The sequence below is a fragment of the Typha latifolia genome, chromosome 6, assembly GCF_019914945.1.
Source record: "Typha latifolia isolate L0001 chromosome 6, TyphaL0001v2, whole genome shotgun sequence".
Taxonomy (NCBI): Eukaryota; Viridiplantae; Streptophyta; class Magnoliopsida; order Poales; family Typhaceae; genus Typha; species Typha latifolia.
The window spans coordinates 7081856-7095838 of record NC_133091.1 but is presented as its reverse complement, the minus strand read 5'-3'; the positions used below and the strand labels follow the sequence as shown (position 1 = coordinate 7095838).

General features: G+C 32.9%; 1 protein-coding gene across 2 annotated transcripts in view; it reads right to left on the bottom strand.

Annotated features, from left to right (window-relative positions):
* The window catches only part of LOC140790646 (ABC transporter D family member 1), a 41948-nt gene extending 28457 nt beyond the window's left edge, over window positions 1-13491 (bottom strand). For both annotated transcript variants that reach the window (XM_073140808.1, XM_073140810.1), the window contains exons 1-3: window positions 13351-13491; window positions 11226-11422; window positions 2728-3013 (exon numbers count right to left, since the gene is read on the bottom strand). In XM_073140808.1, the coding sequence (XP_072996909.1) occupies window positions 2728-3013; window positions 11226-11287 (348 nt within the window). In that variant the 5' untranslated portion in view covers window positions 11288-11422; window positions 13351-13491. The remainder of the gene's footprint in view (window positions 1-2727; window positions 3014-11225; window positions 11423-13350) is intronic.
* Between the last annotated feature and the right edge of the window lie 492 nt (window positions 13492-13983).

The window sequence follows — 13983 nt, the reverse complement described above, 5'->3', positions numbered from 1 at the left end:
GTGGATTAAACAGTATATAACCTATAAGACAGGCAAAGATTCCCATTTAATATGAGAATCACAGAAGACATCAGTTAACGGGCATGTAAAATCATATGCAACATCGAGATTGGAAGTGTATTGATTATCTTGGAATATATTGTATGCTATTGTAAATAATGAAGATTTTTTTTTATTCCGAGTCTCGGACCATCTCCAACTGAAACCTTTGTTAGAGACTTTTTGATGCAGTATCAGGCATTTCCTATTATCATAGGATTCCTAATCCTTATGGTTTCCTATTTCTCATATGAATCTCATTTTCAAATATTACTTAATTCCCATATGATTCCTAATCTCAAAGGATTTCCTGCATAGATTTCTTATTTCGAGTGTCTTTCCTAATTATTTAGTTTCCTAACATTTGTTAGTTTCCGATCTAGATTGGATTCTTAGGAGTTTTAGGAATTTTATTTACTTTAGGATTATTCTCTATTAAAGAAAAGGTATATGGAGAATACAATATTTTTAGGGAATAAATTGTTAATTCTATTTGACTTCTTTCTCTCCTCTCGACTCTTCTACTTTTGTGGCAATATCATAAAATTTCTTAGTAATTTGGTTAATGTCAATTAGTCAAAATAACATCAGAGTGTTAAATAAAAATTATAGAAAAAAAAGAAAGATCGAGTTACAAAATCCTCAAAGACAGAATGTGAATCACAAAATAAGCTCACAAAATAAGCAAAATATAGGGTGTGAATTGTAAAATTTCCTAAAAATAATCATGTATGATATAATATTTACTATATGTAAATTTTATTAGACTAATTTACACTAATTAGATTAAATTATACTATTATAGTAACATGATTCACACTATTCAGCATTGTGATAACTGATAATACGATCTATCTAATCAATTTGATATTGTGATGAGCAGAGGTACGGGAGACTTGCATAGACATAGAGAGAGAAAGAGACTTAAAAGATGAATGTGTTGCCTTTGGGAAAAAAGAGAATGAACCCAGTGGGTGGTGATGGTGTGAGGGGAATGTGTCGACGAGAATGGTGATCGTGGTGTGGTACGAAAGGGGATATGCACAAGAGAGGTGGTGGTGGTGTGGCATGGAAAGGGATATGCAAGGGAGGAAGATGGGAGGTGGTGGACAAGCAATGAACGAAAGATAGAGGAGAGAGAGACTAGGACGAAACGAGAGGAGTCACCACTGTTCATTCGTCGGCAAGCATGAGAGTCACCACCACCATCTGTTCGAAGAAGACGTGATTTAGGGTTAGGGATTTGCATGAAGCTTTAATTATTATTTTAAACACTACCTAAAACTCGATATTTTACCCCAATCATACCCATTCTGCTACTTCTACTGCATTTTGGGCTGCCTTTGCCTTGGTGACCTGCGAAAACCCACCAACATGACCATAAGGCCTATAAAGGGGAGTCCATGGATCACCCCACTAAGGCAGCCGCCATGCCTTTCCATACCATGAACTCAAATCTCAACTGCTAGTTCACAAGTTTTATATACTGAGCTGGTCAAAGATGGAGTAGACTAGTTCAGAAGCCCACCCAAATAATAATAGCATAAGCCAAGGCCGTTGAATCATGAGTGCTCAAGGTTCCAAAACAAATAAATCAAACAAGTCAAAATTCAAACATAATACCTGAACAGTTGTGTGAATAGCTAACTGAGATAACAATAGGAACTCTTTTACCTAATCCTCATTAAAATCAAGCTTCTCTTTTAATATATGGTTAACGCACATACATTTCAGTTTTCAGATAAGCAACAATTCTATTTGTACAATTAAGTTAGCACTTCCAGGGCAACCAGGGCTCCCATTTGGGTCTGGAGAATTCTATAATGTCCAGTTCGGTCTAACTTGACAACTCAACAAAACAAACTTAAAAGATCAAATATATCTTCATCGAACTGCTATTTTCTTGATTCTATATATAATGACTGATGATCTATTCTCCTTTTCATCATGAGTTCATGAATCATGACAACTATAGTTTGTCTACAAGTGTAAAATAAAGAACACTAGACAAATTGTAGGCAATTGACAAGCTTTTAGAGGATGAAAACAAGTATGGGACAGTCATTTCGAACCAGATGCTTAAGAGATTCATTTCAATGTAGACCCTAGAAAATGAAAAGGATCACAAAGAAAGTTCTCAAACATATTCATGGTATATGACTTAAAAAAATATCAGCAAACTATGCAAGCTTGCAAAGTACAACTTTAAAATCCCAAAATTACAAACAAAAAAAGCGGTTTTTCTTATGCATCGGGAGTTACTCATTCTTTGCATTTTTTCTTAACAAACAACAATTAGTCATTCCAAATATTTCTAGAAATGATTGTATGTATGTTTTCTTGTGAGGTTTGCAAATTTTGGATTGCATAAATTGAAATACTTTATAATGCAAAAAAAAAATTAAGTACATCAGTGGAGTAGTGGACCGCTTTGTTAAATGTAATTATTAAAAACATCAATGGACCACTTTGTTAAAATGAGAGAAGTTAGACATATAAACTATAAATTTATTATAACTTCAAAAAACATTTAGGCACCCACAATAGAACTCCGTAAATCTTAAGTATAAATTGTTTGAGATGTTTCTGACACTAGTATACAAGTTCTAGGAAAAGATTAGGATGAGTGGAAGACCAGAAAAATAAAAATAAAAAATATAATGAAACAATGGAGATAAAGAATCTTACTACTGTTGCTCCTAAGGCTACAAGATTACGCATGCCCATTGGACCCATCTGCTTGAGCAAAATGGCAGCTAGAACATGTAGAGATCTCAATCCACCTCTTCTTTGCTTTGTTGTTCTAACTGATTTACCTTCTATACCATTCTGGCTCAAACTCTCTTCCCCATTATCCGTTGCGCGAAGACCATTAGAAGATTCTTGTCTTGCGGATCTTTTATGCTGGCGTGATTGCATGTACGCAATAGTTCCACCAGCCAATAAGGCAGTCGAGACCAGTGCAAATGTTCTCCTGTTAGTACACCAACATTGTATTTAGGTCTGTTTTTTATGTTCCTTTGGGATAAAGAAGAAACTTTCAACAGCACAGGATGTATGACTCGATGGCCATGAAGTGGATAATGAGAACAAGATTCAATACAAAATAGAGAAAGACATACAAAACAAATGCAAGTGATACATTTTAAAGAGACTTACAAACAAGTTGAAGAAGCTCACTAATGTCGGAAAACAAAATTGTGATGACAACCAGGATTTATCGGTTATAAGCAAACAAGTTGACATGTCAATTTTACCCCTTTCAAGATAAACAATGGGCATCTATCAAATAGATTAGGAATCATAGATTTAGCTTTTTTGCAGTTTAAGAAAAAACCAGAGGACCAGTGAAGCTGACTGAAACCAACTAAAACAGCCAGAAACAGGTGATCTTGCAATTCAAAAATTGGCCTTGGCCAGGCTATGGTTGAACCCAATTGGTTTTGGCTGAAAATTCAAACCATGGTTGGAACTCTTTGCTCGTTAATCAAGAGTTCAAGACAGTAGACCTAGCCTATTAAGTGGTATCTATAAAGAATATATCATATGCAACTGCTTCATCAAATCACACCTTCAATGACTAATATCTTCTTCTACATTAAGAGGGCAAGCTTCACAAAGAAAACCTGATTGGTGCAATTTGGAAGCTAGAGCAATCCAATCAATCAATGGACATTATGGATGCTAATGGAAGACATAAAAACCTTAAGATATGACGCTAGTTTACTAATTCAGGAATAATTTAAGTCAATCAAGAAATTGAGGATTTTTGGAACTAATAATTAGACATTTTCATTTTTCAATTTTATAATTCTGTCTGTAGAAATTAATTTAATTTTTAATTATAGCCATAGAAGTAGGATAATCATTGGAAGTTAAGCCATGTCTTAAGGCTATTTACTAGTCTATATGTAGAAGTATAAGGAAATTTTTCTATAAATTATATATAATTGTTGAATAAAATCATAGTGCAGTGTCCCATCTGTTTTCTCTTCTCCGTTTCTAATTACTTTTTCTTTTGTCGTGAATTACAAATAAATGAAATTTCTATACACAAAAAATAAATAAACCTCCTATTTTGCGTTAATTATATTGTTCACACCCTGCCCTTTGGACATCCACAGTTTAATCATGCCTTCAATTTTATCGCCAGAAAACACCCTTGAGTTATTCTGTCTAACTGAAGGTTACCATGTGTATGGGTAAAAAAAGATTACAAATGTAAATGATAAGTGATAACAGATACAAAAGGCAGGATGCTATTTATAGAATTCCATAAACACTGGCAACAAACTTCTCTTATCCCATCTATTGATCAGATTCCAATTAATCCTATTACACTCAAGCCCTAATAGCATTTAATACGTAAGGTCAGAGCAAATTCTAGATATGTATTATAAGATCAAACAATGATAGTTACTATTCTAAAACCATAAAGAGATCGAGAAAGACACTAGAAGAGCTCACTAACACTAAATAATAAAACCATCCTTTGTGCACAAAGTATCCAAACAATCACAAAGTGGTACAAGAGTTATGTCTTATACTTAATTTTGGATGATAGAAAAAATGCGAGCAAGAAAAAGGCATCAGAAAAATGCAACAACGAGAAGTTACCAGAATCCTCCTTACATGGCGACAATCATTGTTGTCAGTTTATAGTGAATGGCCCTAAACTATGAATATGCCATCCTTAGTTCATGAAGAAAGAAAATAGATCCACATCAAGTTACTAACATAACCTCTTGAATCAAATGATCCAACTCAGCTATTTTATATACATGTATACACATGTCAAACATGTGATATTTTCAACTCTTCAATACATTCTAAATTTCTATCAACAAAAGAGTTTATACAAATCCTCATGAATGTATGTGCATACATTTTCTTAGCTTAATTCACTACTAAGTATAGCGATGAAAATTTGAGAAATTATAAAAAAGCTAACAGGTAACTAGTCATAATTAACAGTCTGTGGTGCTTACTGTTTTTGCCTTTGGAGTTCTGATATCAGATAGTGAAGTAACCTCATATAATTTAGCATACTTGAAGAGTATGCCTTGATGACAAACAATGAGAAAATAATTAATGAGATTTAATTTCATATGCAATTGACTACACACCATTACCGTAGTGAAGTTAAACCTTTCCACTAGATCTTTACTAAATAACTAAATAACTAAATAACTAAATATCTAAATATGATATTGTGTTCAACATATCAATGCAATCATTACTCATATTTTCATTTATTTAGATAAGAAAAATATACGTTTACAAATTTTAAGGGGTAATTTGCACCAAAAACACATTAGATTTTTGTCTCTCTCACTCAGGCCAATTTTCAGTTTTCTTTGCAGATGAGGCATTTTTGCTTTTTTTCTTCTAAATTTGCCCTTCTGTCATTTAGTAACTCATTAAGTGCTGATGGGACACTAAGAATAGAAAGAAGTGACCCATAATTTTTTTTCTCCTTCCACTAGAAATAATTCTATACAAGTCACTTATTCATAGGAAATAAGGTGGTGGAGGAGTGAGAGATAGTAGAAGTAAAAGAAAAATAGAGCAATGAATTTTATAAATTAACTGCAAATTTTGTAAAAAATTTGTGAATTATAGTTAGAAAAAGAAGTAGTGTCTCTCTTACTTCTCCCCAATCTCTTTCTTTTATATCTCACTCCACCACCTTCTTTGTCTTCTTTTTCTTCCACTAGAAACAATTCTACACAAGTCTCTATACAGGGGAAATAAGATGGTAGAGTAGTAAGAAAACTAATGTAATATTTCTTTCCATAATAGAATGAAAGGCTTGTATAAAATTGTTTCGAGTAGAAAAAAAGAATAGAAAGAAGGTGGTGAAGGAATGAGAGATAAAAGAAGTAGAAAAAGAACACATTAGCAAAGTATTAATGATTATAAAATGTCTCCAAAAGTTTGAATACGATAGCATTTCTCTTACTTCTCCTTATCTTCCTCTCTCTGCTTATAATTTGCAATTTTTTTCTTTTACCAATTTTGTAGTTAAATTTACAAAATTTATAAATTAATTGTAAAATACGTTCAAAATAAGGAGGATAAGAAAGAGTAAGTGATATATTAATCTATTCAAACTTTTGGATTCATTTCATAATCATTGATACTTTGCTAATTTACTCTTTTTTTATGTTTCTTTTTTTATCTCACTCCACCACTTTCTTTGTCTTTTTCTTCTTCCACTAGAAATAATTCTATACAATCCTCTCATACAAAAAAAAAAATAAGATGGTGAAGGTGCGAGATAGAAGTAAAAAAAAATAGAGTAACAAATTTGTATACTACCTGCAAATTTTGTAAAATAATTACAAATTACAGTCAAAAAATAAAGTAGACGAGAAGTGAGAGAGATACTACTTAATTCAAACTTTTAGAGATATTTCATAATCATTAAAACATTTCTAATATACTCTTCTTCTATTTCCTTCTTTTATCTCTCACTCCACTACTTTCTTTGTCTTCTTCTTCCACTTAAAATAATTCTCTGCAAGGCTCTTATATAAGGAAAATAAGGTAGTGGAGCAATGAGATAAATAAATAAGCAAAAGAAGAGTACATTAGCAAAATATTATTGATTATGAAATGTCTCCAAAAGTTTGAATAGAGTAGTATCTCTTTTTTCCTCATCAACTTTATTTTTTGACTGTAATTCACAGTTTTTTTACAAACTTCACAATTAATTTATAAAATTTATAAATTAATTATAAAAAATGATAAGAAAAGGGAGGATGGGAATGAGTGAGAGCAATACTACCATATTCAAACTTTTGAAAACATTTCATAATCACCAATACTTCACTAATGTACTCTTTTTCAACTTATTTTTTTATCTCTCACTCCTCCGCCACCTTCTTGATAATCACCAATACTTCAACTTTTGAAAATATATTTTCGTTTTCATAAAATTATGATAAATACTTTTTGATTTCATATAAAATAGATTAACAGAATAGATATCAAGGGTAAAATGGTAATTAGATTTGTGCGTGGTATAAAATAGGATGTCCTATGTCCTATCATCTTCTTCCTCCAACTTAATCACAGAAATGTTGAACTTATATCTTCTTTCACCCTGTTTCTCCAACATTTTTTCTTCTAATATAATCCACAAGCAAACTCCATCTCTTCTTTCTTTTCCATTTCTAATATAATTCAAATTCAAAACACGGAAGCTAGTTTTGACCAATCGCGAGTCGGATCAACCAAAATGGATAGGGATCGACCATGGACCGAAACCAATCCAATGACTGGATTTGGCCAGGTATGAGCCTGGCCGATACCAAATCCATATCAAGTCGAGATCGGCCCCGATATAGATGGATTGGTCGAATACGAGTCATATCGGACCTGAGGACATCAATAATGATGTCCTCGTGGCCCCCCTCTCTTTCTCTGTTTTCTTTATTTTCTCTCATTTCTCTCTTTCTCGCTTTTCTCTCCCATTCTCTACTCCCACCCAACCGATCATCGCCCAAGCAGATCCCCGGTGACCTCAACATCTAACGAGCCCTCCGACGAATCCAACGATAAGAGGGAGAGGGAGGAAGAGAGAGAGAGAGAGAAGGAAGAGATCGAGAGAGAAACTAAAAGGAAAAAAATTAGAAAATTTTGGTGCGAAAGAATTTTAGAGTGTGAGAAAAAGAGAAAAAGAGAAGAAAAAAGAAGGCAGAGAAGAAAAAAATCAGAAAAAAAAAAGTGTGAGGGATGAAGATAGAGAGAGGATTTTATTTTTTAAGTTTTAAATTATTTTATTTTTATTTTGATCCTTGTTTACTTGTTTATGTTTATTGACACTAAAAATTAAAATGGCTCTAATAGAAAAGTCACACAATACCGATATTAAGTGGCAACATTACAGTACTCTTGGGTAAGATAAAAGATATGTCAAATGCAACCGATATGAAAAAGAAATGAGTGGTGGTGTCAACCATTTAAACGAACATTTAGCTAGAAAGCAAGAAAATGTAATAATTTACACTCAAGTGACTGTGGAAGTTAGAAATAGATGTTGGCTCATCTAATAAGTAAAAAATAATAATAATCTATACAACAAAGAGAGTCAATGGTTCATAAACAATTAATGCACAACCCTGAAGACAGATAATAATAACAGTGAGCAAAGTGGGAAAAATGATGAGGACAGACAGATAAGGAGAGAAATGAAAGAGAGTAGAAATACGCACAGGAAAAAAGAAAATATGAGAAAAAGCAGCAGTGGTAGTTTTCAGAATTTTAGATCAGTTCATATACAACGAGAAAGAGAATATGGAAACAGCAGTATTACCCGTAAGACTCATGATGTTACAGTAGAATTTAAAAAAATTGGACCAATGGATGCATATCTTTAAAAAAAATTAGTTGTACAGAAACCACAATCAAAACAGCTCTAAAAAGAATTAAAAATATAAAGAAGCATATTTGTAGGACTATCTCTAAATTTTTTTTACAACCATATTCCTTTTAATGTGATTCATAATCCCTATTATCATAATACGGTGGATGCTATACAATTAGTAGGGCATAATGTTCATCCTCATAGTTCAAATAATATTGCTACTAAATATCTTGAGTCAGAGGTAGATGAGCTTCACACATGTATTGAGACATTTAAAAAATATTAGGATAAATTTGGTTGAACACTAATGTGTAATGAGTGGACTACACAAAGAAAAGATAGAAAATGACTAATTGATTTATTTAAATCATATTTTTGATGAATAAAACCCCTTAACTCTAAGACAGATTATTAGATGATAAAGATGATTCATTATTAGATGAGGTATTGGCAGAGACCACAACGAGAGCAGAGATTGGTATGAGTCATTGGCAACAAGAGATAGTACACCTACCAGTACAGTGATAACCCTGATGATCCTGATGATACACCTAGTGGTCAGATCATCCTTTCTATATTTGTTGAAAAAAGTCAAGGAGGGATAGGGATTAAAGATAGAGAAACTAAGGATATATATACATATCAGCGATGTCGTCATAAGAATGTTGCTCCTTATGATTATGATGCATCAATTATTTATTGTTTGGAGCCATCGTAAAATCTATATGCTGATTATTATCCTCAATATCCTCAGACATAAGATCCATATAGTGATTATTATCTTTCTCAAACACAACAAGATTCATATGATATGTTCTAGTATGATGCAATCACTTTTTGGAGCACCAAGTCCTAGACATCATTATTTACAAACTTATGATTATTATGATGATGAAAACCATAGGAATTTACGAAAGCTAGCTCAGTATTGATTAAATTTTTAAATTAATATAATTTTAAAAAATTTAGGCTTTATATGTGAATAATTTTTTCCTTTTTTTCTTTTTTTTTCTAAATTTTTAAAAAATTTCTTGCATTTTTAAATAATATTTAGGATTTGACATAATTAAAAATTAATCCGATTCGATACAAGCAGCCGATAGGTATTGCTTTGCCGGATAGCCAATCCCAATTCTGATACTGAGTTTCGAAACCTTGATTCAAAACTCATACTCCATCTCTTCCATCATATTATTCTACAGACCAAAGTTCCAAAAATAGGTATGGGGATCGGGATCGGCCATTCGGAAAAACGATAAGTATCTGCTATATTGGTCATATCGGCTGTATCAACCACCCGTATCGGATCAAACTATTTTTTAATCATATAAATTCTAAATATTATTTTAAAATATAGGAAAATTTCTAAAAAAGATAAGAAATAATAATTATTCACATATAAAGTCTAAGAATAAAAAATTACATTAACTTATTAAAAATTTTGACGAATACCGAGTTAGCTCTCCCTTCTCTTTCTCCTTCTCTCTCTTTTCCTCCTTTTATTACTTGTCAAGGCAAATTTATTTTTTTCTAATTTTCTTTCGTTTCTTCTCGCTAACTTCTCTCTCTTATTGCCATAAGGAAAATTTTATTTTTTTATTTCTTCCGTCTCCCTCCTCTTTCTCTCTCTCTCTCTCTCAATCTCTCCCTTCCTCCCTCTCTTACTATCGCAAGGTAATTTTTTTTTCTGATTTATTTTTCATTTCTTCTTTCCCTCTCTTTCCCTTTCAATCTCTTCCTCCCCTTCTCTCTCTCTCTCTATTACTCCCTCAATCTCTTCCTCCCTCTCTCTTTATCTACTGCAGTAACAGAAATTAAAAAAGAGAGAGACGAGAGAGAGTGGAGAAAAGAAAGAGAGGCAGACGCTAGAGGCAGAGAGTAGAAAGAAATGAGAGAGATGGGGCACCAGTAAGAGAAGAAATAAAAAAAATAGAGAGAGAAGAGAGATGGAGTGAGAGAAGAGAGAAGGAGAGCCCGTAAACTATGGCCGATCCCAATCCGTCTCAGCCGATCCCACTCGGGATTGGCTGAAACTTGGAACTATGCTACAGACACAATCCACAATTGAAATTGATCTCATTTTTCTTCTATCTCTCTCATCATTTTGTTTATCTCTTTTGCTTCTATCTTCCAACTTTCATATATTTATCAGCCATAGTTTAAAGGTTAACAATGCAATTACGCTACTTTTATTGACAATGTCAAGTTATTATCAATTTTTAATAGTTGGAGGGGTCAGCAATTTGTAGCAAAAAAATCTTGCCGAGTAATAATCTAGGGGGGCAAAGTGTAATTAAGTCTTTAAGAAAACGCATTTTCCTGGAACACTACACCAAACAACCTCAGATTCCTCTCTCAAAAGGATAATCCGACCTAGATATGCCACATGGAAACATAATTACATCATCCTACTAACCTCCTCTTTATCACCTTTGCCTACTTCCACCAAAATAACAATTATATGTACAAGCTGCCATTAAAAATAAAAATGAGAGCATTAAAACAGACAATTGCAACGTAGCATGAAAAGCCAACATAAACATGTAATGGATAAAAACAGATCTTCATGTTAGGACAAAAAGAAATCCATGGTACTATGAGCCATAATGGATAACTCCAGAAACTACATCAGTCCTTTATTAGTTTATTACTAAGCAGCAGTTGCTTGCTAACACTTCAAGAAAGTCACATGTCACATGGAAAGCATATAACATCACAATTTAAGAGAGCAAAATGTCACTGAAATGTATAATAAGGATACAATAGACTCAACTCAAGACTACATATAAAACACAAAATCTATGGTTTAACTCACCTCCTAGAAGCCAGAAGGTTACGGCCATGCTCCGTTAGTGGCAATAATTGCAGAGAGGGCATATTTGCTAGATGGTCCCTCTAAGCAATGTACAACAATCAACAAGAGTTTTCACCTCTCAACATAGCACAAAAGGTAAGTCGATAGAAATGTTGTTACTCCCAAGCAAGGATTGGCCTTGCACTATTAAAATTGACCTGTTATAGTGCAGTATATCAAGAACATCACATAAATAGCAGATGAAATACGAAATCGGAAAAAAAAAATGGAAATAATACCTCACATCAATGAGACCAAACAAATCAGATATCCTAATGATAGAGGTATAGTACAGGACAATCTAGTTGTTTATCAATCGATTTACTAACAAGTTGAGCAAGACTTAAAATTCAAAACTTCAAATGACTAGACTTTATATAACAATGCAAGCATACTTGTGTTGAACCAAATGTTGCAAGACAATCAACATGAATAGTGATAAATGCAAACAGAGCAATTAATCATACATCCATTAACTATTTCAAAGACACTGATTAAATACTTCATGTAAGAAACCAGTAATATTTCATTGTATACATCATTCGTAAAGATCCGCACTTCTGCAGTACTAATCATATGCACATAATGTCATGCCTGTATCTTATATCTGTCTCCACTCTCCACTCTCCATGCTTCATATGTTATGCTAAAGAGTTAAAGCATATTGATAATACCTAATTAGTTTGGATCAGAGATCAAATAAATCATGTTCACATTTGGGACTCAAAAAACTTATCCATCTTTTCCTTTTCTATTCTTTACATTAGCTCAATATTATGTTAATCTAACAATATTTCATTCGCACATCTATTTCCAATTATTGAAAAGAAATATCAAAAGAGGCAACTAGCGAGTTGTCCAGCCATGCTTGTATTCATACGGCAACAATAGCAATAGATAATAGAGATTTTCATTTCCATTATCATTCCTATTGAAAAGTACAATGAAATGGTTTCCATTATCTTATCTAATGACCTATTCTCTCTTCTTTCTCATATCTTTGTTTTCATAGCCTTGACAATTAAGGAGCTCAACTTTTTAGCTCTTTAGTATCATCCTTCTCTCTCTAATAGTCAATTACCATGGGAAAAGGTAAATAATCACCTCTTTCAGTGGCCTGCACAATCTCTGACATATCTAACATACAAGAACCAGTCTGCAATTTTGACCAAGTTCCTCTATAATCTGTTGTTCCTTTCTTGGCTCTCATCAAATCTTTTATCTAATTGAAATGTGAATTTGGTTAGTTGCACTTTAACTTATTCATCACTAGAAGATGTAGCTTGCCCAAATTTTGGCAAAAGAATTTGTTTAGTTTTTATCCTAAAATCGGTCATATCAACAACCCTTTTCATTTTCATAATATGTTCACCGCTAACTTTTGGACAAGCCCTAATTCCATGCCCACTAATTTTAAACAAATGAGCCTTAATCCTATAATATAATCATTTGTAGACTTGTTGCCAATAGTTGCATCTGAAATTATGATTGTCTCCACCTTCTCCCAATTTCTCCATCTTAGTAACATATTTCCACAAAAGAGCATTATCATCCACAGTCATAGAAGATGCAGTATTTTGACTAGACTCTGTATTTTCAATATTCAGTTTTCTTCGAAAGCAATAAAACTACATTAGTAGAAAAATATCTATTAGTCGCATTTCCTTCAATTTAGAAGATTAACAGAGTTTTTACATCACATATCAAAGATGACAATATCATATTAATCATTAAAGCAATATATATTAGTAGCATTTTCTCTATTCAAACATCACAGTATCTTTTGTCAAAAAAGAAATCACATTATCAGTTTATCACACTAAATAGAATTAATATAGACAACAAAAAATTTAAATTTAAGCCCTGCAAGTATCAAAAAAAAAAAGAAGGAACAAAATGAAAGGCTTTAGCGGAGAGGCAGAGAGGAATCATCGATCACTTGGCCAGTGAGGAAGAATAACATTCAATTTTATTCTAAAAATTCCAGCGGAGATCAGAAGAAATGGAAAAAAAATTTGCTCGCACAGAGAGAGAGGTCTCAAAGAAGCTGCTTGCGGGGAGGGAGGGAGATATATATAAATAGAACCTCGCTGCCCAGTCTCAAAGAAGCTCAGCCGTTCGTCGCCCTCGATTTGCTCAGCCGTTCGCCGCGCTCACCGTCGCCGCACTGTCGTCTTCTGCTGAGAGAGATTTAGGGCCGAGAGGTGGGGGTAGGTTTGAGGTTTTCTGATCGGGGATGAATTGACCCCCGATAATAGTATGCCGTGTCCCGCCCGTCTCTACGTGTACTCTTTTTATTTTTCATTTTTTATTTTTTATTTTTCATTTTTTATTTTTTTCAAATGGTGGCCTCTCACAAAAGGAGATAAATTGCAAAAGCACGAGACTGTCAGCTGTTAAATTATGTTGGCATATATGCAAAACCGAGCCATACTTCCAAAACTTAGGTCAGGTAAGTTAGCTTCCATCTTAAGAATATGTAGCTAATATAATACTATTTAGCGAAGATTTCAGCTAAATGCTTAGCAAGAATTATTGAATCTCATTTTAAGTCACTTACTTTATTATATTTTAAGCAAGGTTTTAAAATTCGATATCGGGATTGAAATCAGTCGCTAGAAAAAAATAATATGTATCGGTTGTATTGGTCGTGTCGACAGTCATATCCAATCGAATTATTTTTTAATTATGTAAATTTTTAAATACTATTTAAACATAT